Source organism: Panthera tigris, chromosome B4 (assembly GCF_018350195.1).
Source record: "Panthera tigris isolate Pti1 chromosome B4, P.tigris_Pti1_mat1.1, whole genome shotgun sequence".
Lineage (NCBI taxonomy): Eukaryota > Metazoa > Chordata > Mammalia > Carnivora > Felidae > Panthera > Panthera tigris.
In genome coordinates, this window is record NC_056666.1 from 136995243 (window position 1) to 137020231 (window position 24989).

Genomic DNA, 24989 nt, shown 5'->3' on the forward strand with positions numbered 1-24989 from the left:
CGGCTCACAGCCTCGCGGGAACGACGCCCTCCGGCCCCACAGCCCAGCGAGGGGTCCCTCACCCGCGCACAGGGGACCCTGGGGTCCCGAGCCCCTGCCCCCCCAGGCCAGGCGCAGAGCAGGGCGCAGAGGGAGCTCCCGTCGCAAAGACACCGGCCGGACTCCCCTGGCCTTGGGTGGCCCTGAAGCCCTGACGGTGGGGGGGGGGGGTCCCCGCAAGCCCGGAGGCGCCCTTACCTACTCGGAGCTCTTGCCCGAAGACAGTCTTCTCGCCCAGGGCGGAGCAGTTCCAGCGTCCGAAGCGGAATTGGTACTGACACTCGTTGATGCCCATCTGCGCCCCCTCCCCGATCACGATGATGGCATCGGGCCGGCTCTGGCAGATGGCACGCTGCCGTGGGGCCAAGCCAGGAATCTTGTTGCAGATGATGTTGGCTCCCAGGGCCACGACGGACGACAGCGCTCTGCGGAGACGGGAGAGGACACGGGCAGGTGAGTGGCTGCGCGGGGCCCCGAGCCCTCTGCCTGCCGCCCCGCCTCCCTCAGTCTCTGCCACCAGCCGGTGGGTTCCGGGCGCCCACCATGGGCCAAGCTCTGCCCACCGGGCAGCCAAACACAGATCCCTGCCCCGGACGAGCCATTTCCCGTTGACCACAAGGCGTGATCCCAGCCTGAAAAGGCGCTCGCGCCCATGCCTTCTCAGCCTCAGGACCACGAGAACCAGGGTCACAAATCCAGGAACCAACGGTCACCCAGAACGTAAGAACCACAGCTCCCCCATGCCTCTGAACCAGACACACAGACCCTTCGGGTCCGAGAACTTCACGCTTGAGATTTGACAGCCATCAGCTCCGAACTGTCCGCAGCCTCCCCGACTGCTGACCATCAGACTTCCCCACTACTCGCACGCCCCGGGCTCCCCCTGGGGTTCCTGGCCCAGGCAGGCTGCTGAGCCGGCTGGCCCTGCTGGGAGCCAAACCCATAGGCTCCTGACTCCATTTACAGCCCATCTATAGCCCTGGGAAGGCACGCCGCCTCTCTGAGCCTCAGTATCCACGTCCATGAAATGGGAGTATAAAGCATCCACTCCTCCCACCCCACCACCACCACAGGGGCTCAGACCAGACGGCCTCAGGGAGAAAGACTGTCCCCTCGCTTCTGGATCACTGGGTAGATTCAGGAGAGGGACCAGGAGCTGATGTGAATTGAGCCCCTATCGTGTGCTGGGCTGGGTGGGGCTGCTTTACTGCAACATCGTATCCCCCCCGGTGGCCCCCTGAGGCTGCTGTGGAATTAACCTGGCACCCGCCAGGAACTGAGGCCCAGGGCAGGAGGGCACTTGCCGGGCTCACTCTCTCCTAACTTGAGGCGTTTATCCGCGTGTTTGTTGTAGGAGGTGGCACCCACACCACATAACGTTGCCCATTTAAAAAAAATTGTTTTAATGTTTATTTATTTTTGAAGGAGGGAGAGACAGGGTGTGGTGGGTGGGGGGTGGGCAGAGAGAGAGGGAGACACAGAATCCGAAGCAGGCTCCGGGCTCCGAGCCGTCCGCACAGAGCCCGACGCGGGACTCGAACCCACAAGCCGCGAGATCGTGACCCCAGCCGAAGTCGGACGCCCAACTGACTGAGGCCCCCCAGGCGCCAACGTTACCCATTTTAAAGTGTGCAGTCAGTTCAGCAGCGGTGAGCCATGCAGGCACCTCCCTACCGTGTTCCCAGACGTTTTCACCGCCCCCAAAGAGAAACCCCAAGTCCCCTGGGCAGTCACTCCTTATTCTATTCTCCCAGGCTCTGAAACCACCAATCTGTCTTCGGTGCCTGTGGATTTGCATATTCTGGACTTTTCATATCGATGGCATCACACGCTGTGTGACCTTTTGTGGCTGGTTCCTTTCACTTAGCATCCCGTTTCCCGGCTTCAGCCCCTTGCAGCAGGTGCCAGTGCCCTTTTACAGCTGAATCCTTCTCCATCGTAAGCAGGGACCACCTTGCACGGATCCAGGCACCAGGTAGCGGACGCGGGGCTCCTCCCCACCTCTCGGCAACCGCGAACAGCACCGCCGCGAACATGGGCGTGTAAGCTTTGGTCTGAACCCCTGTCCCGCTTCTCTGGGGCACAGTCTTAGGAGTGGAATTGCTGGGTCACGTGGTAGTTTGTATAGCTTTCGGAGCGGCCCCCGAACTGTTCTTCCGCAGAGGCTGGAAAACTCATTATTTGGTTTCGAGCGCCCGGAGGAGGAGGGCGGGCAAGCTGGAAGGAGGTGGGGGTGATCTTGGCAGACCTTTGGGCAACGGCTGAGTTTCAAAGTGGCATCCAGCTTCCAGACGGCAGACCAGGCCTGCTTAGCGAGGGGCAAAGTGTGGGAATGAGGGAGACCACCAGGGGCTCCCCAAAGCTGATGTCCCTGGCCTTGGCCTCCCAGCGCCACTGAGTTCCCTCCTCCTCCCCACTGGCTGCCGGCCCCTTTCTTGAGAGAAACGAGTCAGTGTTTTTCCAGGGCAGCCAGGCACCCACAGCCAGCTGGGAAAGTCCCCGTGTGGCATGAGTCCGCAGCACGTGCTGTAGCCAGAGTGCCCCGGCGACACTCAATCCCCACGGCCCGCCCGCCCCACTCACTAATCTGGCCAAGACCCCCCCTGGGTCTCCCACGGGCACAATGGGCAGAAATGCCCGAGGCTGGCATGGAGGAAGATCATCTGGGCGGGTTGGGCTGGGAGCGGGCTGGAATCCGGGGAATTCAGCCCAAAGTAATTGTAGATGCTCAGAAAACCGACCCGGGGAAATGAGATGGATGGGAACCAGCCTCCAGGCCTCGGGCAGGAGCCCGCTCTGGATCCCGGACGCTAAAAGCCAGCTCCCCAATCCCAAAGTCTTCCAGCAGACTCCAGGCTGCAAAGCTCACTGCCTGGGGTAAGAACCCTGCTGGGGGTAGGAGCTTGGACAAATGGGTTCTGAATTGGAGGGGGAGGATCCCCAGTGGACGGAGGGGGGATCCCAGGGGCCGACGCAGATGTTGCAGCCCTGGTCTCCCATCTCCAGGAGCCCCCAAAGCCCCCTGCCAGCACCCAGGTCTGGCCATGTCACTCCCCTGCTCAGAGACCATCCATAGCTCCCTAGGCTCCTTGGTGTAGAATCAGAGGCCCCCCCGGGATCCGACCTCCGACCACCCTGCCATGCCTGCCTGTGCCGGTCTCTCTGCCTTTTTCTTTCTGGCAAACTCTGCTAGCCTTGTGCCCAAGTGGAAAAGCCCCCTGAGCTCACACCCCTTGGCCCCCAGGCGCTGAGAAAGCAGGTGGTGGGCATTGTCTCTCGAGTAACAACCCCCCACCCGCCCCCCACGGGCTCACAGTGGCTGGTTCCACAGCCAGCCTTCCCAGCAGACCACAAGCAGGGCCAGGTCAGAGCTAAATCTGGGGCTTGGTGGGCCGGGGGGAGGGGGCAGGGGGCTCCCCCTGTAGCTGTCCCTGAGTGTTTGCAGAATGGCAAAATGGATGAACAAATGAGTGAATACTCAAAGATTACATCTAAAAGAGCTTCTCCACCTTAATAACAGAAAGGCAATCCAAGTCCAAAATGCTCAAGGGACTCGAATAGCTATTTCTCCAAAGAGCCATAAACGGCCAACCAGCACACGAGGAGGTTCTAACTCCCGCTCGCTCGCGAGAGAAACGCACACCGAAGCCAGTGACGTGCCACCACACGGCCGCTGAGATGGCTTCAGTCACAACAACAGAAAATGACAGGTGTTGGCAGGATGTGGGGAAACTGTGTGCCACCGACGGGAACGTAAGAGGCGGCGGCCACGTGGGCAGCCATCAGGAAGAGCCTCAAAAGTCCCCTCGGACCCAACAATTCCACTGCTTGGTATTTGCCCCCAAGACCTGAAGACAGGTGTAAATCCCCAGGGACAGAAAATAGACCAGTGGTCGCCCGGGGCTGCGGGGAGGGGGACGATCGGCTGACTGAGCCACCCAGGCTGCCCCTATGTTATGTGGACTTTGAACACAAGCTTTAAAAACCCTACGTATATGCAGGACTTCTGCACCCTTGGACAGGTGGGATGGGTAGAAGGGGACGAGAGGGGCCTTGCCTGGCTGATCCCCGCCTGTACGCTTCCCAGGACGTGAGTAGGGGACACGAGAGCCCCCAGCCACCCCCCAGCAGCCAGCGCATGGGTCAAAGGCGGAGCAAAGGCATCAGGGAATCTATTTTGTGCCAGGAGCATAAACAATCAGATGCGGTTGCTAATTCAGAAATCGTTTCTCCACTAACAGTAGTAAATACGCTTACTCCGAACGCCCATCTTGGGCAACACGGGCCTCTGCTGGGTCTCAGTGCCCTCCCAGCGTCCCCGTGTCACAGATGTGCAGACCGCAGCTCAGAGAGGCTGGGGGCCGTGCCTGAGGCTGCACAGCCAGGCTCAGAGCCCGGTGTCTGCTTCCAGAACTCAGGGGAAGGCGGCGCTGGGGTCCAGAGCCCCGCACACGGCAGGTGCACGACAAGTGCCGGTCCCCAAACACAGCTTCACATCCTTCCCTTGCTTGAAATCCTCCAAGGTCACTCATTAATCACTCCAGGTTTACGGACGGCTTCCGTTGCTGGTGTCGGCCGTCTCAGCCGCGCTGTCCCTTCCCCACCAGCTACGGCCCACACGTTCACCGCGAGTCTGAGCACTGCCCTCCCTGAGAAGGCCTGGCCCTGTCACACTCCGACCCTCAGCCATGCTCCTGCCACCTGGAGGGACAGGGGCTGCAGCCGGTGGCCCTCATCAGGAAACCGCCAGAGCGGCAAGAGGCAAAATTACGTGATAACTGAAAACTGGTGACCTGGAGGAGAGGGGAAGAGGGGGGATGGGAAGGGGGAGGAGGGGAGAAGAGGGGAAGAAAGGGGGGAGGAGGGAGGGAAGGGTGGAGGGAAAGGGGAGGAGGGGCAGTGGGGAGGAGGAGGAAGGAGGGGGGAAGGGGCAGGGGGGAAGAGAGGGAGGAAGGGGGAAGGGAAGAGGGAGGAGGGTGGGCGCAGGCCGCATCCTGGAATAATCTGGAATAATCGGCAGTTTGGGAGTGAGGGCAGGCTGTGAGCACCCTGGTCCCGCCCACAGGATGGGCCTGCCTCTCACCCCCAAGCAGCAAGATCCCCACCCTGGGCGGCTTCTCAGCCCACAGCCGCCCACCCAGGTGCCCCGGGAGGGCTGGCAGGGCCGTTCTGAGTGGCCCCGAGCACAGAGAAGCCGGGCTGGCCGCTCGCGTTTCAGTCATCCCCTGGCGCTGTTCAGGGGCCTCGGGACGAAGGCAGGAAGCCAGGACGAGTCCTGCAGGGACGCGCCTCCCTGCGGGTTCCCGGCTCTGGGCTCCATCAAGGGTGCCAAGGGACAATAGGAGATCTTCCTACCTTGCCAGAGGTCCCAAGGGGCCGGGGCTGCCTCTGGGACTAGGGGACGCCAGAGGGCGAGGGGCGAGGTGGCCACTGCCAGGTAGCAGGTGGTGCAGAACTGGCCAAGGGGGTGGGACGCTGGCTATGGCCTTGGGCAGGTCACCCAGCTGGCAGCCGGTGGGGCAGAGGTTAGGACACGAGCACCGGTGCGGGCCAGCTTGGTTGGAACCCTGGCTCTGACTCCTCGTAGCTGTGAGACCTTCTTAACTTTTCCGTGCCTCGGTTTCCACACCTGTGAAGTGGGGTGTGTCAGAGCGGCTCCGAGGAGGACACGATTCTGGCCTGTGGTGAGTGGTCCTCAAGGCTGGCCATTGTCGACCCTCCCTGGGGACCCGTTCCTGATCTCCATGCACCGAGCCACCGGGACCCAGTCCCTCGTGGGGATCAGGGACCAGCTGTGTTGATCGGGAGGCCCAGCGCTCAAACTGGCAATTCTGGAGCTGGCGGGTGTCCACACCCGCCGCGACTGGGTCCATTCGTGGATCGGCCCTTCCCTCGGACGCAGCAGATTCAGTCTGGGGCCTACGCACCCAAGTGAAGCAAACCCTCACAGTTACCACGGGACGAGCACAGGTGTCCCCAGCGCAAACCGGGAACCACAACCCCGGTGTCCGTCCGTCCGTCACCAGCAGAAGGACGCAGTTTGGCACGTGCACAGGGCGGGAGGCTTTAGCAGTGACAAAGGGCAAACAGCTTACGCGTGAGCCAGACGGGAGAAATGGCCCAGACCACGCAAAACGCACCTTCAACATAGAGGCCAGGAGTTACCCTTAGCTGGGGCGGGGGGGGGGGGGGCACGGACCGGGAGGGGCCCACGGGAGCCTTCTGGGTTCCAGACTGTTCCCTCTCCCAAGCTGACAAATGGATTACATGAGCGCCCGCATATGTAAAAACGCACCAAGCTGTCCACTCGAGACGTCTGTACGTTATGCACGTTATATCTCAACCAAAAAGCAAAATATTGCAATACAAACTTCATAGTGAAAATGCAGTACAAACTCAGAGTGAAAACTCCAAGTTTTCTCACAGAAATTAAAGAAAATACACTTAAATACAATACGGGGGCGTCTGGGGGGGGGTGCTCAGTCGGTTAAGCATCCGACTCTTGGTTTCGGCTCAGGTCGTGATCTCACGGTTTGGGAGATCGAGCCCCGCGTGGGACTCCGTGCCGACAGTGCCGAGCCTGCTTGGGATCCTCTCTCTCCTCCCCTCCCCATTTGCACACACAGGCACGCGTGTGCTCGCTCACTTTCTCAAAATAAATACACATTTTTTTTTTTAAAAGAAATACAACATGAGCATTACATATCAACCCCTTATGCCCTGCCTGTGTGTCCCCTGAGGGGTGCCAGCCCCTCCCGAAGCAGCTTGTGGAGGCCACTGCCCGCTCAGCCAGACGGTGCCCTCCCGCTCTCAGCCTGCACCTGGCCCAGTGCTCTCGGCCATCCCTACTGGCCAGCCCTGTGCCCAGAGGGGCTGGGCCCGCCAGTGGGGCCAGGTCCGGCCAGGCAGCCTCCCAGTGCTGTCCGAGGCTGGGAGAGGACAGAGCTCCGGGCCTCGGCCACTCTAGCTAAGACCCCGTCTTGGTCTGGCCCCACTCCTGCCAAAGCCCAGCCTGGGGGCCTCCTGGGGGCAGCCTCCCTCCTCCAGCTTCCTCGGGTAACAAAGTCTGGGGCACCTCACCGCCAGGGAGCCTGAGGCCCAGAGAGGAGTCAGATGGGGGCGTCAGTGGGGAGCCCGGGATCAGAGCCATGCTGTCCAGCCACCTGCTGAGTAGCTCAGGGAGGGTGGGAGGGAACAGGGGTTGGGACCCACCCTTCCCGCCCCCCGACTGGTCAATGCCTCATCATCCCTGTCCCTGACCCCCAAGACAGTTGGGGGGTGGTCACTTGTCTACCTGGAGAGCCTTCCGCTTCCATCCTCCAAAGGGCTTTGATCCCTTGTGCATTGCCAGTGGTGGGACAAGCTCTGCCTTTTTTGTTCAAGAGCCAGAGAGAGGGGCACTTGGGGGGCTCGGTCGGTCAAGCGCCTGACTCTTGGTTTCGGCTCAGGTCATATCTCACGGTTCATGAGTTCGGGCCCCAGGTCGGGCTCCACACTGACAGTGGGGAGCCTGCTTGGGATTCTCAATCTCTCTCTCTCTGCCCCTCCCCTGCTTGCACTCTCTCTCTTTCTCTCTCAAAAAAAAAAAAAAAAAAAAAAAAAAAAAAAAAAAAAGCCAGAGAGAAATCGTGTCATTGCGAGCCCAGGACCGTGTGGCAGACGGGCCTCTCAGATCCCAAGGAAGCCTCGAGTCGTCTGATCCGTGCACAGGGCCCTAAAACTATGGCCACTGATGTGGCCGAGTGTCCTGAGGAGGCCGCAGGACCCAGGCACCTCGACCTCAGTATCCCGTTTCTCCTACAAATTCCCCAGCAACCGACCCCACAAACCACAGCCCAAGCTCGGGATGCCCCAGTAGAGGGGACCCGGCCCCACCACGGCGGGGACCCCGTGCCAGGCCGGCCACCATCCTCTGTACCCTCTCTCTGGCCTGAGCAGCAGCCGCATTGCAGCCCACCCCCCACCCCAGGCTCCTGGGTCGGAGGAGCCCCTGCCCCGAACCGACCACAGAATCCTGGGAATGTTCCCTAGGCTGGGACCAGGACAGCACGCCATGACACAGACGCAGCATCCAAGTACTTCCCAGAACTCAGACCTCATGACGGAGCTGGACCTCAACATCCCAGACTCACCACCCCCCACAAGCCGCAGGAGCCGGAGGGGGAGACGTCTCCCCCTCCCTGGGTCCTCCCGGTCTCCCCGCGTCCTCAGGTGGTAGGCACCACTCTTAGGAAGGTCAGCCGTGATAAGAAAGGGTTTCCCCACCCTCTGCCCTCCGGGGCCGCCCACCTCCCTGCCCAACACAGCGGGACGGCGGCCTCGGAGCCTGAGCGGGGCCTCTGGGTGCTGAGCTGCCCCGGCTGCGGGTGTCAGCCACGAGGGTGGCCCCAGGCACCCCCTTATCGCTCACTCTCCACCCACATCACTCCGTACCCCGCCGCCCCTGCACCTTCCTTCTCCTTCCAGAGCCCTTCCTCCACAGACCTTTTCGCCCGCCTGCCCCCCCAGGGGGCCAGGGGGTGCTTGACCCCCTCAGGCTTTTCCGAAAGCTATCTGGGGTAGGGTTTGTCCGCCCCCACCGGCTGTGAGCTCCCCAGCGCAGGGATCCCCGCACACGGCCTAGCACCCTCCCCAGCCGTGAGCCGGCCTTGACCGTGAGCCCCCACCCCGCCCCAGCTCCCCGGGAGGTGGGGACAGGCTGGCCGGGCCTGGGCCGGATCCCCGGTCTCCCTCTGGGGCCCCATCCCTGGCCCTGGCCTGGCTGCCCACAGCTCCTGCAGCCCACGCTCCTGGCCCGGGGCGCTTTATAACTCTTCCTTCTCGGGCATCCTCCGGCAAAATATTTGAAGAATGTTCTAATTATCTGCGATCAGCCAGGGAGGCGGGCCTGGGTCCACTTGTCCAGGAAGTAACTTGGCAAATACCTGGGAAGATGGCAGCCGGCCCCCACGCCCACCTAAAGTGGGTCCCCACCAGCGTCTCCCTCAGGTGGGCAGGGGTCGGCCCAGCCCTTCCCGGAAGAGGCTCTTCTCCGGCTCCGGAGCCCAGCAGTCCCGCGGGGCAGCGGCCGGTGTGGCCTCAGTGCTCCCACACGTCAAACGGGGATAAGAATGTCTGCCAGGTCTGGGGTCACTCTGCAGATCACGCCCCCCTCCAAGCCACCATCACAGTGCCAGAGCTTGGGACCAGCAGGGTCCCCGCAGCCTTCCCCTGTGGGGAGGAGCGGGACGGATTGGAACGGCCGGGGCCGAGCTGGACACAGCTGGTGCAAAGGCCCGGTGGTGTTCAGCCCACCTGTCCTGGCGTTCCTTACACCTGCTCGCCTGCTCGTCTTCCCCTGCTGGGGCTCTAGGCTCAGTTCAGTGGGAGACATGGGGCTTGGGGACCTTCCCGGACCTCACTGCTCTGAGGCTCAGTGTTCCAATCTGAAAATAGGGCCTAACAGCCCTGTCTTGGCAAATGGCTTCTCCCCCTACTGGCCTGGGTGGGAAGAACTTCGAAGGGGGTGGGGGGGCCCTGCAGGGGAGGGACAAGCCAACATGACCACCCTTCCTGAGTGGCGTCCCCCACACTGTCCCACCTCACCCCCACTGCACCCTTTACAGATGAGGACACTGGGGCTCTGAGAGAGCGCCCCGAAGGGAGCTTCATGGGTGGTGGGCAGGGGGGGTGTCCCAGAGAGAGGGCCGGAGGCAGGAGGGGGCTCAGCTGGGAAAGAAAGCCATCCCTCTGCCCCTTCCTGCCCTGCCCAGGCCTCAGTTTCCCATCTGCGCGTGTGGTGAGGGAGTGAGGCGACAATCTAGGTACCTGTGGCTGCATCCTAAAGAGGGTTCTCTGGGCTTGGGGTCCTGGGTTGGAGGTCTGCTCGGCCGCCGACTCTCACTGGCCTCAGTCTGCCCATCTGTCCGATGGGCAGAACAGCCCCTGCTCGAAGGTGGGGCGCGTGCAGGCCGGCTCCCTCCGTGGGTCCTGCCTGCTGCAATCTTTCCAGCCCACTGCCCGGCTCAGCTCACTGCCCGCAGTGTTCCCGGGGAAGAGAGCGGAGCGTCTGCCTGCCTGCTCCCTCGCGCCCCCGGCGGGCGGCTGCCCGCCCGCCCTCCCCGCATAGCTGGCATTCCTGGCCTGGCATTCTGGGACCCCACCCTGGAGAGAAACCAGGCATCCTGGGAGAAAGCAGGCGGTGGACGGGGGTCTCGGGCGGGGCCGAGGCTGCCAGAGGTGGGCCAGCACAGCCCGGGGGTTCTGTCTATCCTGTGCCCGGTTCGGGGAGCTTACGGATGAAAGGGCATAGGGTCTGGAGGGTCCATCCAGCCCCCATACCTGCTAAGTCAGTGAAATCAGAACCTCATTCACTCACCGTGACCCCAAAACCCCAGGTCATTGACCTCCGGCCTCAGACCCTTCCAGATCTCTGTTGGGCAGGCGGGACCCGTCGTGACACTCCTGGGCTCAGGTCATACTCACCAGCAAGGCTAGAGGCACCCAGACCCTCCCAGCAGCCAGGTCCAGCTTGGTGCCTCTTCCTCCGAGAAGCCTGCCCCGGTGTCTCCTCTGTCCTCCCTCCCCGCGTGCTCACATCTACACCAGCCTCCCGAGGGGGCTGCTGGGGGCTGACCTTCAGGGACACCTGTCTAGGCCATGAACACACTTCCAGCTCTTTCTGCTATACTCTGGACCTTCCCAGGCCTTGACCCTGACCTGTGTCCTCATTTTCCACGGTGCAGATGGGGACACCGACCCATGGCAATGGAAGCCACGTCGTGAGCTGAGGCCCAAGCAGGGACGAGACCCCTAGCCCTGGCCTTGGCCTAGGCCCTAATACCCCAGATCTGTCAGACCCTGGGGCACCCTGCAGGCCTGGGTGATCGGGATGTCAACCTGAAGCCTCAGGACAGGTGGATGGACAGCCAGGCAAGGGGAACAGGTGGGAGGGAGCTGGCAGGGAGTCTGGCCCATGGCCAGGCTGGCAGTCTGGGCGCCTGATGGGTCAGCCAGCACCTCAGCCTTCCTGGCTGCTACAGACATGGTCTGAGCAGTGGGTTCAGGGGCTGAGTCCCCACAGGTAGAGGACACTGAGAAGTCTCCTCTGTGCAGACGCCAGGGCAGGGCTGAGCTCCCGGTCCTGGGCTGTGCCTCCAGCCAGCGCCCCGGAGGGGCCCCCTTCTGGGACTGGATGACGGCAGGGGCCTGCCTGGGCCACACAGCACCGCAGAGCAGAGAACGAGCCCGGCCCCACCCAGGATCTCCCCAGTTCCACTGCCCTGCCATCTGCTCTCGCCAAAACCGGGGACCCCTCTGGGCCAGGACACCCCAGACGTGGCTCACTCACCACCCACCTCCCTTTCTGAGCATCCCACTGCTCCCTCTGAGAATTCTGGGCCACCGGGGCCACCCCAGCCAACCACCTCAGCTTGGATGCCTCACGGGACAGGGTGCTCACCCCTGACCCGGAGCAGCCCACTGCACCCCTCACCAGCCTCGCACCCCCAGTACACCTCCTCGGGGCCCAGCAGCCCCCCACCCATGCCCTGACTTAAGTGAGTGGCCTGGAGTCCTGCCCCACCCCTCCTTTCCACACCCTCCACCTCTGTCTGACACAGATGATACACTGGGGCCTTGGGGCAGATCTCAGCCCTCGGCCCAGCACCCCTTCCCAGATGCTGACCAACAGCAGTCTCCACCTGGCATCTCCAGGGCCCGTGCCCTCGGGGTCCCCCACGCCCTGCGTGTCGGGCCAAGCCTGAGTTCCCTGAGATACTGGGGACAGGGTGAGCCACCAGAGCCAGGCTGCCACCTCCCTGTCCGGTGCTCCCGTGACACTAGCCCACCCTGCCACCCCGCACACATCCTCCCTGGGCACCCTCCGCAGGCCGGCCGCTGGCACCCTAGCCTATCCCACGAGCCTGGGCCGTGCCCGCAGGTGACTCTGCCGGGGCTGTGAGGGGGGCTTGGCCCCCAGGTGCGGCCAGCTGGCACCTCAGCCCACCAGAGGGCCTCACATGGGTGGATGGGCACGCAGGACGGGCCCCCAGGGAACACGGGGATGGCAGGTGATAGAAGCGGCTGCTTCCAAAGGCGGGGGGGCGTGTCGGCAGCACCTGGAAATTCCCCGTGTTCCCCGCCAGTGATGCAGTCACCCTGGGAAGACGTGAGTCAGGGAGCCAGGAAGTCCCCCCCCCCACCGGCCCATCCCCCCCAGCCCCCCCGCCGTGCCTGCCCACAAGCACTGGGGGCCAGCACACCTGGGGCCCGGAGGCCTCTGCCATCCACTGGGCAAGAGGATCCTGACCGGGTCAATGGGTCTTGCCGGGACGCAGACACGGGAGCAGCCATCTGACCATTCACGGTGTTTATTGAGCACCGACTTAGCACCAAGTGCTGTGCGGGGCCCTGGGTGCTGGGGTGGGGGTGGGGCGGGGGCCAACCCGAAACCGCAACCGTTTGTGGGCAGAGGGCCCCTCACCCGCACTCTGCCCCCAATTCACTCCCTAGGCCATGCCTTGGGGAATCTTGTCCCTCTCCTCTGCCCCACCTGCATCAGATGGTGGGGGGGGGGGGGACAGGGGCAGAACCAGCCCCCTCCCAACTTCCCTGGCTTGGTCCACCCACGCCTGTGGTCCTTCCTGAGCGCAGGATGAAACTGCTCATCCCTGCCCTGCTTAAAACCTTCCCTCCCATGGCTCCCCGCACCCGGGGCTGCCCCCCACCCCAGCGCTGTGACCCCACTCCCCGTTCCCCCTGCCCGCCCCACAGCCATCCATCCCTCGGCCAAGAATGCCACTCTCCCCAGCACGTTCTTTAGGGCCCAGGTCTCCCCTGACCCACCCTCACTGCAGCTGGGATAGCGGGTTAGCGGCCCCTGCCGTGTAGGGCACCGCAGGGCTTTGGGCACATGACGGGGAAGGAAGGGAGCCTCCCGATTACACCTGCTTACACGGCCAGCCTTGTTCACCGGGCCCGGGGGCTGCCGGAACCGCTGTTGTGAAGGGCAAGTTGAAGGTGGAGGCAAGGGCTGGAGAGAAGGGGAGGCGGGGAGAGCAGGGGCCCTGAAGCGTCCAGCCCCATCACCCTCATGGACAAGCCAAGGCAGAACAGGGCGGTGGTGTCCCCAAGGCCGCCCGAAGTCCATGGCATGTGGCAACGATTCACGTGCTGACCCAGCGGAGGCCATGAGCTGGCCAGCTGGGACCACCTTCTCTCTCCGCTCAAGCCGGCCTCAGAGCCCCTTGGGTTAGCAGCCCGGGGCAGAAATCTGAGGTGTTCTTGGTTCCCGCACACCGCCCCCCCCCCCCCCCGGAAAGCTGTCCCTCTGGCTCCGAATCTGAACGTGTAGAGGTAGGGACAGGGGAAGAAAGAGGGGGGGGCAGAGACAGAGAGAGGGCCCTCGCTCAGCACCTCATGATGCCTGGCCATTAGATAATTCTAACCAGCTGGATTAGCTGGTCTCTCTTCCCACTCGAGGCCACGGACAGTGAGCGAGAAGGAATCGGCAGCATGGCCCTGAGAGCCGGACAGACCTGGGTTCGAACCCAAGCTCAGCCCCCTCGCGTGCAACCTAGGGAGTTACTCGGCGCTCTGACCCTCGGACTCCCCACTTCACCACCTCCCAAGTGGGTGGCCACCCCAGCTGGCGCGCACCCATCAGTCCGGTGACAGAAGGGCCCCTCCGCGAGGACCTGAGTCTTCCAGAAGTAGGATGCAGAGCCCTGGGCCCCCCTCCCCCCCCGCCGTCAGGAGTCTGCCAGGCGGGCAATCCTTCTGGAGGAGCGTTTCCTCTGGGCGCCTAAGTCTCGGCGTGGCGGCCCCTGCACCCTGCAGCAGCACCAACACCTGCTTCATCGGGAAGGGGGGAGGCGGGGGGGGGGGGATGCAGATACCACCCAACTTGTCCCAAGGCTCCTTCCCTCAGGGGCCCTGCCTGTTCGCAGCTCCCCCTGGGCACAGACTCCAGCCCAGGGAACCTCTCTGGAGGAGGGTCGGAAACCGGGGTGGCCTTGGGGGCGGGGTTCTGCCACAGGTGTTTTCGGGATGGGGCCACCAGGAGGGGCCGATGCCCGGGGAGCTGCGGCCGGGGAACGTGGCGCTGCTCCCGTCCCGCTCAGGGTCAGCGGGAGGACCGCCACTCGGGCTGCACGGCTTTAGTGCATATGCCACACCCTCAGACGGAGCGTTTCGTGGCATCGTCGATGCTCAGAAGCCACCGGCTCCGGCGTGACCTCTCCGGGGCCTCCGCATCCTCGGTCACCGTGTGGGCCGACCCCACGGCCGCCTGGCACAGAGGCCCCGTGAGTGCTGGCTCCCTTCCAGGCGGGGCCCTGGCCCAGCATCTGCTTGTATGCTTCCAGCGCCGGGGAGCTCACCGCTTCCCTGCCAACCGCAGACTGGCCCAGGCCTGGGGCCCCCCGCTCGGAGGGCGAGGACACCCCGCATTGAGGGCAGGACTGGCAGGGGCCCCCAGGCAGGCTGAGCGGCTCCGGGGACGGAGGCCGGGAAGATGGAGAAAAGGAGGAGGGAGCGCACCTGTGCCCACCCCCACCCTGCTAGCCAGCCCAAGGGGAGGCCCCAGCCCCGCGCCAGGGAAGGAGGACAAACGGCCGTTTTGTCCTTGGCCAGCGGGCGGCCCGCACCACACAATGACCCTTTCATCAGGCTGAGGGAGCCCCGGGCCGAGGTTTCATCTGACAAGAGAGGGCTCCCGGCCTCTTGTCCCTTGCTGGGGGAGCAGGGGGCGGGGGTGCCGAGCCCTATCTGAGCCGGACCCAGGGCCAGGAAAAGTGGAGGCTCCGAGGCAGCTTGCTGAAGCCCCTCCATCTGCCCCGGGGCGAGACAGGCCCCGAGAGGGGCGCCGTTCAGGCACCCCCGAAGCCTGAGCCGACAGAGGGTCTGGGTCTCCACAATCAAGACCTCCCCTGCCACCACCCTCAGACTCTGCTCAGCCCAGTCTGATGACAGAGCCTTGGGCCAGGCCCCCAGTAGGGGTTCCGGGCTCCCCACAGGCTGCAGAGCCCCGGCCCCCTGCCCCCCCACCAAGGCTGGCGCGAGGCTCGGGGGGACATGGCGGGGGTGGAAAGGCAGGGGCAGGGAGTGTGATTTGCGAGGCTGTGGTCAGTGGCCCTGGAAGAGCCAAATGTGCAAATAATGTGCAGTGAGGGCCTCAAAAATGACCTCCCTTCGTGATGGTCTGCTCCCCGAAGAGCATCTCTCCCCGGAGGATGAGACCCAGGGATCGGGGGACGCCTTTCTCTGTCGGAGAATTTCTCCTCAGAGGCGGTGGCAGAGCGATTCTGGGATCGGGGGTGCGGGGGTTGGGGGCTGTTCCCCTGGGACCTGTGTGACCTCGACGGGGCCTCCCCGCGGGGCCCCCACAACCCGTCTGCCCGTCTCGGCAAGGTTCCGTGAGGCTCTCTCAGGAGGAACCCTGGGCGAATGCGTTCTTCCTTCTTCCAGAGTCTCTCTTGTGTTCCTGCTTACTGTCTCGGCAACTCCTCCCCTTATCTAGGCGCCGCCTCCTCCAGGAAGCCCTCTTAGACGCCCCCCTAGAGAACTCAACACTCTCCCCTGCACGCAGCCACCACACCTTCCGCCGCTTCATGGGTGGCCAGCCTCCCTGCTCCCCGTGGCTGAGCAGTGTCATCTCTTGAGCACTTACTGTGTACCCAGCACCCGGCTGAGCACGTCTCTGCATCGGCTTTCTGGATCCTCACAGCCACTCTAAGACGCCTGGGTTCCGGGACTGGGACACAGGGAGGCTACGGAAGGCACCCCGACAGTAGGAGGAGGAACAGGGATGGGACCCCGGATCAGGGAAGGTTCCAGGGAAACTCGGTGAGAAAATGAGCCACCCTCCTGCAGGCCTCCACGTGATGCCAGGCCACACCGAGACCTGGAAGAAGGGCACGGGGACCCGCCTTCCCCTCCTGGCCCTTCCTCCCCCAACACACACAGAGGGTCGAATGGGGTCATCTCCAGAGGCTACCCTCCCCCCTCTGATTAGCGGTCGCCGAGCTGTGCCCACACGGCAAGGCTCCTGGGGCGCTTGTGATCGGACAAACTCCCATCTCTCCAGCCCGCGCCCTGGAGGTTCCCGGCGCTAACCACCCGCCCCCCAACCGCGTGCCCATGCCTTCCGATCCCAGCGGCTTGAGGGCCCAGCCAAGTGACGGATGAGGAGACTGTGGCCCAGAGAAGCCCGTGGACCTGCTCGAGGCCACACAGCAGAGCTCTCCTCCAACCTGGACAGATGCAGCCTGCAGGCGGGGAGAGGCCCCTCCCAAGGCGACACCCGTCCACGCTAAGCCGGGCGGCCCCCGATCTGCTGCCACACAGGCCCCGATGCCAGGGGAGGGGGCCTGATTCAGCAATGCCCGCCCCCCAGGGTCCTGCCCACGGGGTTTCTGGGGCTGCGGCTGGCACCACCAATAAAGCCACAGCGGCAGAGCCGGGAAGAGGTCCAGCCTCGGCAGGGCAGTGGTGAGCGCCCCCCGCCCCCCCCACGGCCAGGTGGTCGGTGAGTAACCGCCCCGTCACCCATGACTCACTCAGCTCCCCAGAGCGGGCGGTCACCATGAGAGGCTCGCACCGGAAGACCTGGGGGCATCACTGCAGCCAGCCTCCACATCTGGGAGTGGAGGCCAAGACCGGAAGGGACCTGCCCAGGACACCAGGCCAGCCCGGTCCTGGCACAAGGCCCCCACACCAGCTGACTGGCACCGCAGGCCCTCTTCTTGGCCTGCGGCCCCCCACCTGCCCTCCCTTGGGCCCTCACTGACCCCCCCCACCCCCACCCCCGGCCCCGGAAGCTTCTGCTCCGACAGCAGTGGCACAGAGAAGGGTGAGGCCGGCCAGAGCTGCCTCCCACCGCCAGCCAAGCTCAGCATCAGGCGGGAGGGCTCAGGGCCCTTCCAGGCCAGCACACCCGTCCGACCCAATCAGTGGCAGGGGCCCAGGCATGCATCTGGGATTCGCTATGCACGGACCACAGCCCGAGACAGGGAGCTGGGAGAGCAGCCCAGATGAAAGGGGCAGGATCAATTGTCCACCAGTGTCTGTGATCCCGGCAGTGGGATGCCTTCTGGAAAGTTCTCTGGAGCAGAAAGAAGCCTCCGCCCGGGGCCCCTCCTGCCCCTGGCATCCTCAGATCCCACGGGGCTGACTGTGCCAAGTATCCCTGCGGTACTGAGGTGGGCTTCCCGCTGACCCCGAGCCGTTCTCTGAAGCACATCCGCGACGGCCACCTCACCTGCACCCAGGCCCCGGCTCGTAGCCACCCACGAGGTCCTTCTCACCGGTGCCGTTTGCACCGCAGGGGTTCTTTCCTGCCCACGGCATCCTCCACACCCAGCCAGCCCTGTGCCCACCCAAACAGGGCAGGGAGGGAGGCAAGGTGGAAATCCCAGAGATGTCATGGTCCCCTTCTCTTGCTCCTGGGGACACCTTACTTGGTCTCTGCTCAGGGACAGCCTGGCCTCAGCACTTCTTCCCTCCCTTCTCCCCACCCAGGGGGCTGAAGGGCAGGCGGGCTGGGGTTGGGGCAGGGGTGCTGAAGGTAGGGCCGGCTGGGGGGGGGGGCAGAGTCCGCTTTGCTGTCTCCCATCACCTACTCTGGACCCCAGCACTGCCCCGGGAACGTCTGGAAAACTGTCGCCTTCGGAGAATTTTCCCCAACAAAGCTGGCAGTGAACACGCAGGGAATGAGCCTGTGTGGGGACAGATAGCAGTCACTGCAGGCCTGGATTGGGGGAGCCAACCCCGGAGGAAAACTTGGGGTCTACGGATACATACGGGCCACCACCTGTGGTACCCCTCACTGCTGCCTTGGTCTCGTCCTCTACAGCTCCTGAGCCCCCTGCCCACCTCCTCCTCTCAGATTCCTACTCCAGCCACCCCCCCCCACCCCGGGATTCCTACCCCTGGCCACCTCCCCATAATGCCAAACCTCAGCCAGCTGCTTCCAAAAATGATTTCTTAAAGCATAATAGCTGCTGCTTCTCTAGTTTAAAGATTGAGATGCGGGGTTTTTAGGGGAGGGGGAGGCTTCCCGACCTCTGACCTCTGAGAACTGGAGGCGGGGATTCCAAGGCCCCCCCTTGGTTGATCCATTTCCCCAGGAGGGATGCCACAAAGCAGGACTCTCCGGCCCCGCCACTTTGTTAGCCTGATTCCTCAACGATCAGGCGGTCCCCATCCGGCCCCTTGCCCTGCCTGGGGTGGCCTGCCCCCCCCCCCACTCCTCTCCCCAGGCGATGCTTCTGCAGCCGGGGCTGCCCGCCGGGCCTGGAGCGCTCTCTGCGCCTGGACCTTGTAATTATGTCCCACAGCCCGGGAAACCGCGGGCCTCGCAGCATCTGGCTGCGGTTGCGAACTTTTGTTTCAAGATGCGCGACTATTTATAGAAGGAAAACTGGTAGGATAGTAATTTCCTAGGAGCTGGAGCAGAAATTGGCTGCGCCTCTATTAAAAGGGGGTGGGGGCGCGGCGATTTATTAGGACTGCGGCCGCGAGGAGGCGGGGGTGGCGCAGGGAGCGGGAAGACAGCGCCTGCCCCCTCTGGCCGCGTTAGGCGACCCCGGACGTGGCCCGCGTGTAAAGGAGGGGGAGGAGGAGGGGAGCAGGGGAGGGGAGGGAGAGCTAGCTCTGAGGTTTAATCAGTAGCATCCAGCTTAAATTCCCCCAAACGGCGGTTCCATAAATCAAACTTCTTTTTAAATCGGAGGCCAGAGCATATGCGTCCCATTAGGAATCGGGCGAAGCCACTGCTGCGCCGACGCGCCCCCTCGGCTCCCGGGCCCGGCCGGGCCCTGCCTGGAGCTTCCCGGAGCCCGGAGGGCGCTGCCCGTCCCGACGCACACGCGCGCCCACGCTCCGCGCGCTGCCTTGGCCTGGACCCCAGGGCGCACCTCGGCCAGCGGCACGCGCGCTGCGTGTCCCCCTCGCCCCAGGTGAGGAGTCACCCGTCGCTGGGTCTGGCCGCTCAGCGCGGCAGGAAGGCGCGAGAAGCCGCAGTCACCACCACCGAGGACAGCTTGGGCGCTGTCTGGCGGGGCGCAGCGTGCACGTGTGCGCCTGTGGGTACGCGGGGGAGCGGGTGCGTGCGTGCGGCTCTCTCGAGTGCGGCGCAGCCGTGCGGGCCTCGTGGACTTATAAAGGAGAGGGGGCTGTCCCGCTGGTCCCGGACTCGGGTGGGACGCGCAGGGAATCCCCGCGCCGCCGCGCGCGCTCCGGCCCTCGCGCTCCGTGCGCGCAGTCTGGTCCACCCCGGCGCTAGGGCCTCTCGCGGGCCCCGCTCTCTCTGACCCCACAGCCGTCATTTCTCACCGCTGCAGCCGCCCCCCAAGCCCTCCACCTCGGCGGCTCAGGCCGAGGAGACGACCCAAAGTCCCCGGGCTGCCGAGCGCGTCGGGCACCCGGTGCCCCGCCCAGAGACTCCGCTGCCGAGCTTCCTGCCCGTCCGGCTCCAGCGCTGGAGGCCGAAGACGGGGCCCTCCCCACCCCGCCCACCCCGCGTGCGGCCCGCGGCACTCACAGGTAGCTGCCGCTGGACAGGATCAGAAAGATCTGCGGGCAATACACGGAGAGGAGCGCGCCGCGCGGAGACAGCAGGAGCATGGTGGGCCGGCGCTCCTGGAAGGGCTTGGCGGGCCCCGCGGGCAGCGCGCCTGGGCCAGCTGAGGCCGGGGTCTCCGCGGCCCTCCCCGAGGTGGGGCGGCGACACCAGGCGCTAGGCACCCGGGCGCGCGGGCCCCGGCGCAGGATTCGTCCGTGCCCCGCCGCCAGGGCCGAGCATCGCGTTGCAGCTGGGGCCGGGACGGCGGCGGGCGCTGGGGCTGGAGCGCGGGACCGGGGGACCGGCAAGTGGGTAGCGGGTGCGCCTCGGCGGCCGTCTAGCCCTCCGTCCGTCGATCGGTCGGAACCGGCTCTGTCGCTCGCTCTGGCTCAAGTCTCCAAGTCTCTCGAGGCGCGCAGCTGCCATTGGACGGGCCGCCCCTACATCCGCCTCCTCTGCGGGCGGGTTTTTTAAAGGGGAGGCTGACCGGAGCATGCGACAGGAGCCGCCCCCAAGGCTTGCCCAAACTGCCTAGGCCCGTACCCCCCCCCTCCCCGCCCAACTTCGGCGAACCACACAGCTCTGGCCGGTTCTGGAAGGTGCACCTGGGGGGGGGGGGGGGAGGCACCAGCGGGATAACCGCGCGAGGGCGTGCGCTCCTCTTGGGGGGCTGTGCTCGGCAATCTGTTCTCGCGTTCGCATACATGTCCCTGCATGTGCCTGTGTGTGCCCGCGGGAGCGTGGGCGCGTCTGAGGGCGCAGGTGTGTGCTCACAGATGCACTGTGTGCGCTGTGCCTCTGCCCGCGCGCGCCCCTGGGTTTGGTTAGGCTGGTCGTGAGTCGCTCGCTCTCAGGCTAACCCACCAGGCCCCAGCCAGGCAGGGCTCACCTGTGCACATGCGCACTGGTGTTTCTGTAGGATCCTGCCTCGGCGCCTCTTGGGAGGGGCCGAGAGCGAAGAAGGCACCCCTCGTTGGTGCACAGAGGCCCCCAGCTCTGGCTTCCCCATCTCACTTCTTTTGCTTTCTTTGGAAGGGTTGGTTGGAATAGGTATCGGGAGAAGCAGATCCGCAAGGATACACTTTCTAAACAATCCTCCTTCTTCCACTGAGTTTTGTTTTAAAGGCCAGAAACTCACCTCCTGTTTTGAGGTTTTGAGTCCCACCTCCTATTGTCTGCCAAGCCTGGCTACATATGAGTGATCGTCTGGATGCAGCGTAGACCCCCATCAGCTGGGCTGAAAGCACCAGGCAGGGGAGGGCACAAGAAAAGAGAGGTCTGTGTGATATGGCCAAGGACCCCGGGCTTCTAGACCTGGCCTGGAGATTCACCCCCGGCAGGCATCCAGAAGGAGGGGGCTGCCTCCTTCACCTCTTTCCACTGGGCCCCTCCCCCAGGGGGAGGAGGCAGGAACGGAGCTGGGCTGATCCTGGGACTTCCTGTGACCCCACTTTCAGTGGGCAGAGGGGTGCCCAGATTCCAACGGCTTGTCCCTGCCCCAGCCTGGCCTCCTCTAAGGGCTGCCGCTTGGAGCGGGCTCGGTCCCAGAGTGAGGAACCGTGACTCCCCAAAGCTGTTTGTTTCGAAATTGCTGAAAATCCAAGACGGAACTCCTCTTGGGGCCCGGATCCCCAAAGGGATTGTGAGGCCTGAGTTCTCCATTTCTGCTGGCCTGAACCCCCCCCCCCCGCACCCCGGGGGCTGCACGTCAATGCGTGTGCCCAAGTGGGGGAGGTTCCCAGTATACATCGAAAACACACACACACAGGAGTGGGCGGGGGGGGGGGCTGTGATCACAGGATACCCCCCACACCCAGTGCAGACAATCTCTGACATTTGGTTAGAACTTTTGGGGCCCTAATAGCCCAGCTCCTGGGATTCTGAGGCCCTGAAATACACTCTCTGGAGTCCCCAGGGCGCGGGCAGCGGCTCTGTAAGAAGAGCTTGACTGGTGTGCACAGGTGTTTATTGGGCCCCACCCCTACCCCCAGGGCACAGGCACCCAAGACTAATCTTCACGGTACGGTGAAGGAGGTGCTACTGTGACCCCATTTTGCAGATGAGGGAGGCAGACCCGGGGAGATTAGAGCGCTTACCCAAGGCCACCGATGAGTGAGGGGGAGGGGGGAGCCAAAACGTCACCCTTAATGCACTGGGCTCCCAAGTCATTAGCCCCTCAGGTCACATCTGGGCCCAGCTCCCGCCTCCTCCCGGCTTTGTGCAGCCAAGGTGGCTTGCAAAGAAAGCAAGCCCCCAGCTCCAGTTCGGGTGGGCAGGGGCTGCCCTACTGGCAGAGGCAGAGCCCCTCCCCTTAGCAGATCCCAGGGCGGCTCCCTGGCTTTCCTGGATGTGGTTCTGCGGGGGAGGGGGGGGGACACTAGATTTTCTCCTCTCCCCCCAGGAGTGGGAGAGCGTGTGTTTCAGGGGGCACAGCAGAGGGAGAAGCTTCCCACTCCAGGGCTCCGGAGGGGGGTGGTGCAGAAGGCAGAGTCTGGCTCTCTTGCCCACTCCCAGAGAGGCGGGCACAGTGCCTGGGCACACAGGCTGGTCTCTCTCTACTCAGACACCGGCCACCATCGTGTTCAGGATGGCCAGAGCTGAAGCCTCGTTCACAGAGGGCAAAGGGAGGCCCAGGAAAGTGGGGAGAGGGAAGCCACGGTCAGTCGGTAGCTGGACCCGGAGGTCTCAGAGCCCTGCAGCCAGCCCTGGGAGCCCAAGTCGGTGGCATCGGGATCTCCTTCCGCTGCCCGGGGTGGGGAGTGAGGGTCCTAGAGCCCACAAGCTGGGGGTGGATGTTCTTTGGGGTGGCTCCCGTTTAGGAACTGGTGTCAGGGTGCTAGGAGGAGTGGTCAGTGGTGGAGGCCAGAGCCAGTCCGAGCTCTGCCACTGACCCTTGGGGTCGAGCGACTCGGCCTCCCTTGCTCAGTTTCCTGATCCTTAAAACGGGAGCTTAATCTAGGATCGCCGGGAGCGGACGAGGCCTTAGAGCTGAGAACCGGGCAGCACAGAGAGAGGAACTGCGGGGGCTGCTGGGGATCCCCAAACCGGGCCTCCCTCCCAACCCCCACCCCCTAGCGGACTCCGTGCCGGCACCCTCACCGCCCATAAACAAACACCCAGGGACACAGCCGACACCCAGACCCACAACAAACAGAGCCACCAGCGGCCGCAGGCACGCCGGCCCAGGCCTGCAGAGCCGAGGCGAGGTCGGGGCCTTCCAGCCCTGCCCCTGCAGCCACCGGCCTCAGTTTGTCCATCTATAAAACGGCGGAGGGGGCGACAGAAGGACGGGCGATGGGCGGTAGACGAGACGATTCTCCGGTGGTGCCTTCACCTCTCCGCCTGGGAAGCCGCGTCTCCGCCTCCCGCCGGGCAGCCCGCCGCCCGTGCTCCGGCCGGGACCCGCCTGCCTCCCCGCGGCTGGCTGCGCACAGTAGGGGCGAAAGGCGCGGCGGGGCCCCGGAGCGCGGCGCACCGCACCCCCTCACGGCCACCTCGCCCCTCCACCCCCCACTTCGAGCGAGGCCGAGACAGATTCTGTCTAAAGGAGATCGCAGCTCAACAGGTAAGGACTCGGCTGGGTTCAGGAATGTGGAAATACGACTCGGGGCAGCTACTGCAGCGAGAGCAGCGAGCGCGGCGAGAGGGGGCCGGGCCGAGGGCCCAGGGCGGGCGGGGGCGCGGGCCCCGGACCGAGCCCGAGGCGGCCGGCCCGCCGCGCGGCCCATCCCGAGCCAGCCGGACGAGTTGTCAAGGCAATTTCAACACGTCCGGGTGATGGATAGGGTCGAAGGGCCCGGGCAGGTGCCCCGGCCTGCAGGCTCGCGGCCGGGGTGCTCGCCCCCCGCCCGCCCAGGCCTTTCCGGCCGCCCGACGCGCCCGGCTCCCGGCCCCGGCGCGCCCTCCAGACGGCGAGCGCTCGGCCCGGGCTCGGCGCCCAGCGCAGCCCGGGGGAGGGAAGGCGCGTCCCACCCCCAGGGCCTGGAGCCCAAACAGGTGAAAGTACGCGCCGGGCACGCTCGCCGCTACCCGCGAGCCTAGCCGCCGCCCGCGCGCCCTGCTTTCCTTCCAGCAGCCCCGGAGCCGGCGCGCTTCGGGAGTACCCGCCGCTCACGGGGCTCGGGGGCGTCCCTGCTGGGCCGGGGGAGGGGAGGGCCCGATACACGGGCCAGCCTTGGATCCCCAGGAGCCGGCTGTGCCCCCTCAGGCCCCACGTCTCCGCGGGGACCCTCTGGAACCGGTTCCTCCCGGCTGCCCCTGCCCGGGGCTGCGGCCCCTGCCCACGGGGCTACTCACCCGAGCTTCACGTAGAGGACGCCAAAGCAGAGAAACACGTAGAAAATCCACTTGCGAAAGTTTCTGTGCATGATCCAGGGAGGGGGGCTGCGCCATAGACAGCGGCGACCGGAGGGGACGCGCGGGCCGGGCGGGGAGCTGGCAAGGGCAGGGGGCTTCGGTGGACCGCTCTCAGCCGGCGCTGCGGCTCGGGCGGCCGGCGACGCGCGAGGACTCGGCGCGCGCTGCCACCATGGTGAGCTCGGGGCGCCGCCGCCGCCGCCGCCGCCGCCGCCGCCGCGTGCGCCTGGGTAGTGACCTGGGCCGGGGACCGCGACCTCGGTGCTGGGCTGCGCGATCGCTGGGGCCTGCGAGCGCCGGCGGGGGCCGGGGCCCGAGCACGGCAGGCGGGCGGGAGCTGCCTCCACTGGGCGCAGCCGCCTGGGGCCGTGCGCGCCTCGCCGAGCGCCGCGGCGGCCAATGTGTCCGCACTTGTCCGCCTCCCCAGGTGACTCGCGGCCCCGGCAAGCGAGCTGCGAGCGAGCGAGCGCGCCCCAGGTAGGAGGATCCGCCTCCCGCCCGCCCTCCTCGCTCGCCGCGCGCTCTCTCTCCCTCGCTCCCGGGCTCTCCCCTCCCTTTTCTCCTCCCTCCCCCGTGACACACAAACACATCCACCACCCCCCCACCACCCCCCGGCCCAGGCTGGCTCCCTTCCGATCGCCCTCCTGGGCCTGGGCAGGGGGAGGGGGATTGGGTGCGCGGAGGGGGGGGGGGCGGCCCGCAGGGGAGGGTGCGTCTGGGAAGAGACACCTGCGGTGGGGCTGGCCGAAAGGGTGGGGGTGGGGCTCGGAGGAACGTCCCGTACAGGTCTTGATGGCTGCTCTGCTTCCAGTCTCTGGTGGGGGGGGGGGGGGGGGGAGACCACCCAACCCATACCCTCTTTTGCACGCTTCCCCTCCCCCCCCAGCAATTACACACTTGGGGGCCTCCTGGGCCACACCCTTAGCCCAAGCATCACTGCTTCTCTGGCAGACCTCGATCAGCCCTCCCCTGGCACCCAGGGTCACCCCCGCCTGTCAGCGCTGGTGCCAGAGAGACTAACTCGGAGGGGACCGGGAAGGGACGGACAGGC

The 24989-nt window shown here is 65.1% G+C and overlaps 1 protein-coding gene across 2 annotated transcripts in view; it reads right to left on the reverse strand.

Annotated features, from left to right (window-relative positions):
- Nucleotides 1–24112, reverse strand: part of WNT7B (Wnt family member 7B) — a 46303-nt gene extending 22191 nt beyond the window's left edge. The window contains exons 1-2 of one of the 2 annotated variants that reach the window (XM_042990891.1): nt 23879–24112; nt 242–464 (exon numbers count right to left, since the gene is read on the reverse strand). In XM_042990891.1, coding sequence (XP_042846825.1) covers nt 242–464; nt 23879–23974 — 319 coding nt within the window. In that variant the 5' untranslated portion in view covers nt 23975–24112. Of the gene's footprint in view, nt 1–237; nt 465–23878 lie in introns of both variants that reach the window. The other variant, XM_042990892.1, reaches the window with a different exon arrangement.
- Nucleotides 24113–24989: the final 877 nt, after the last annotated feature.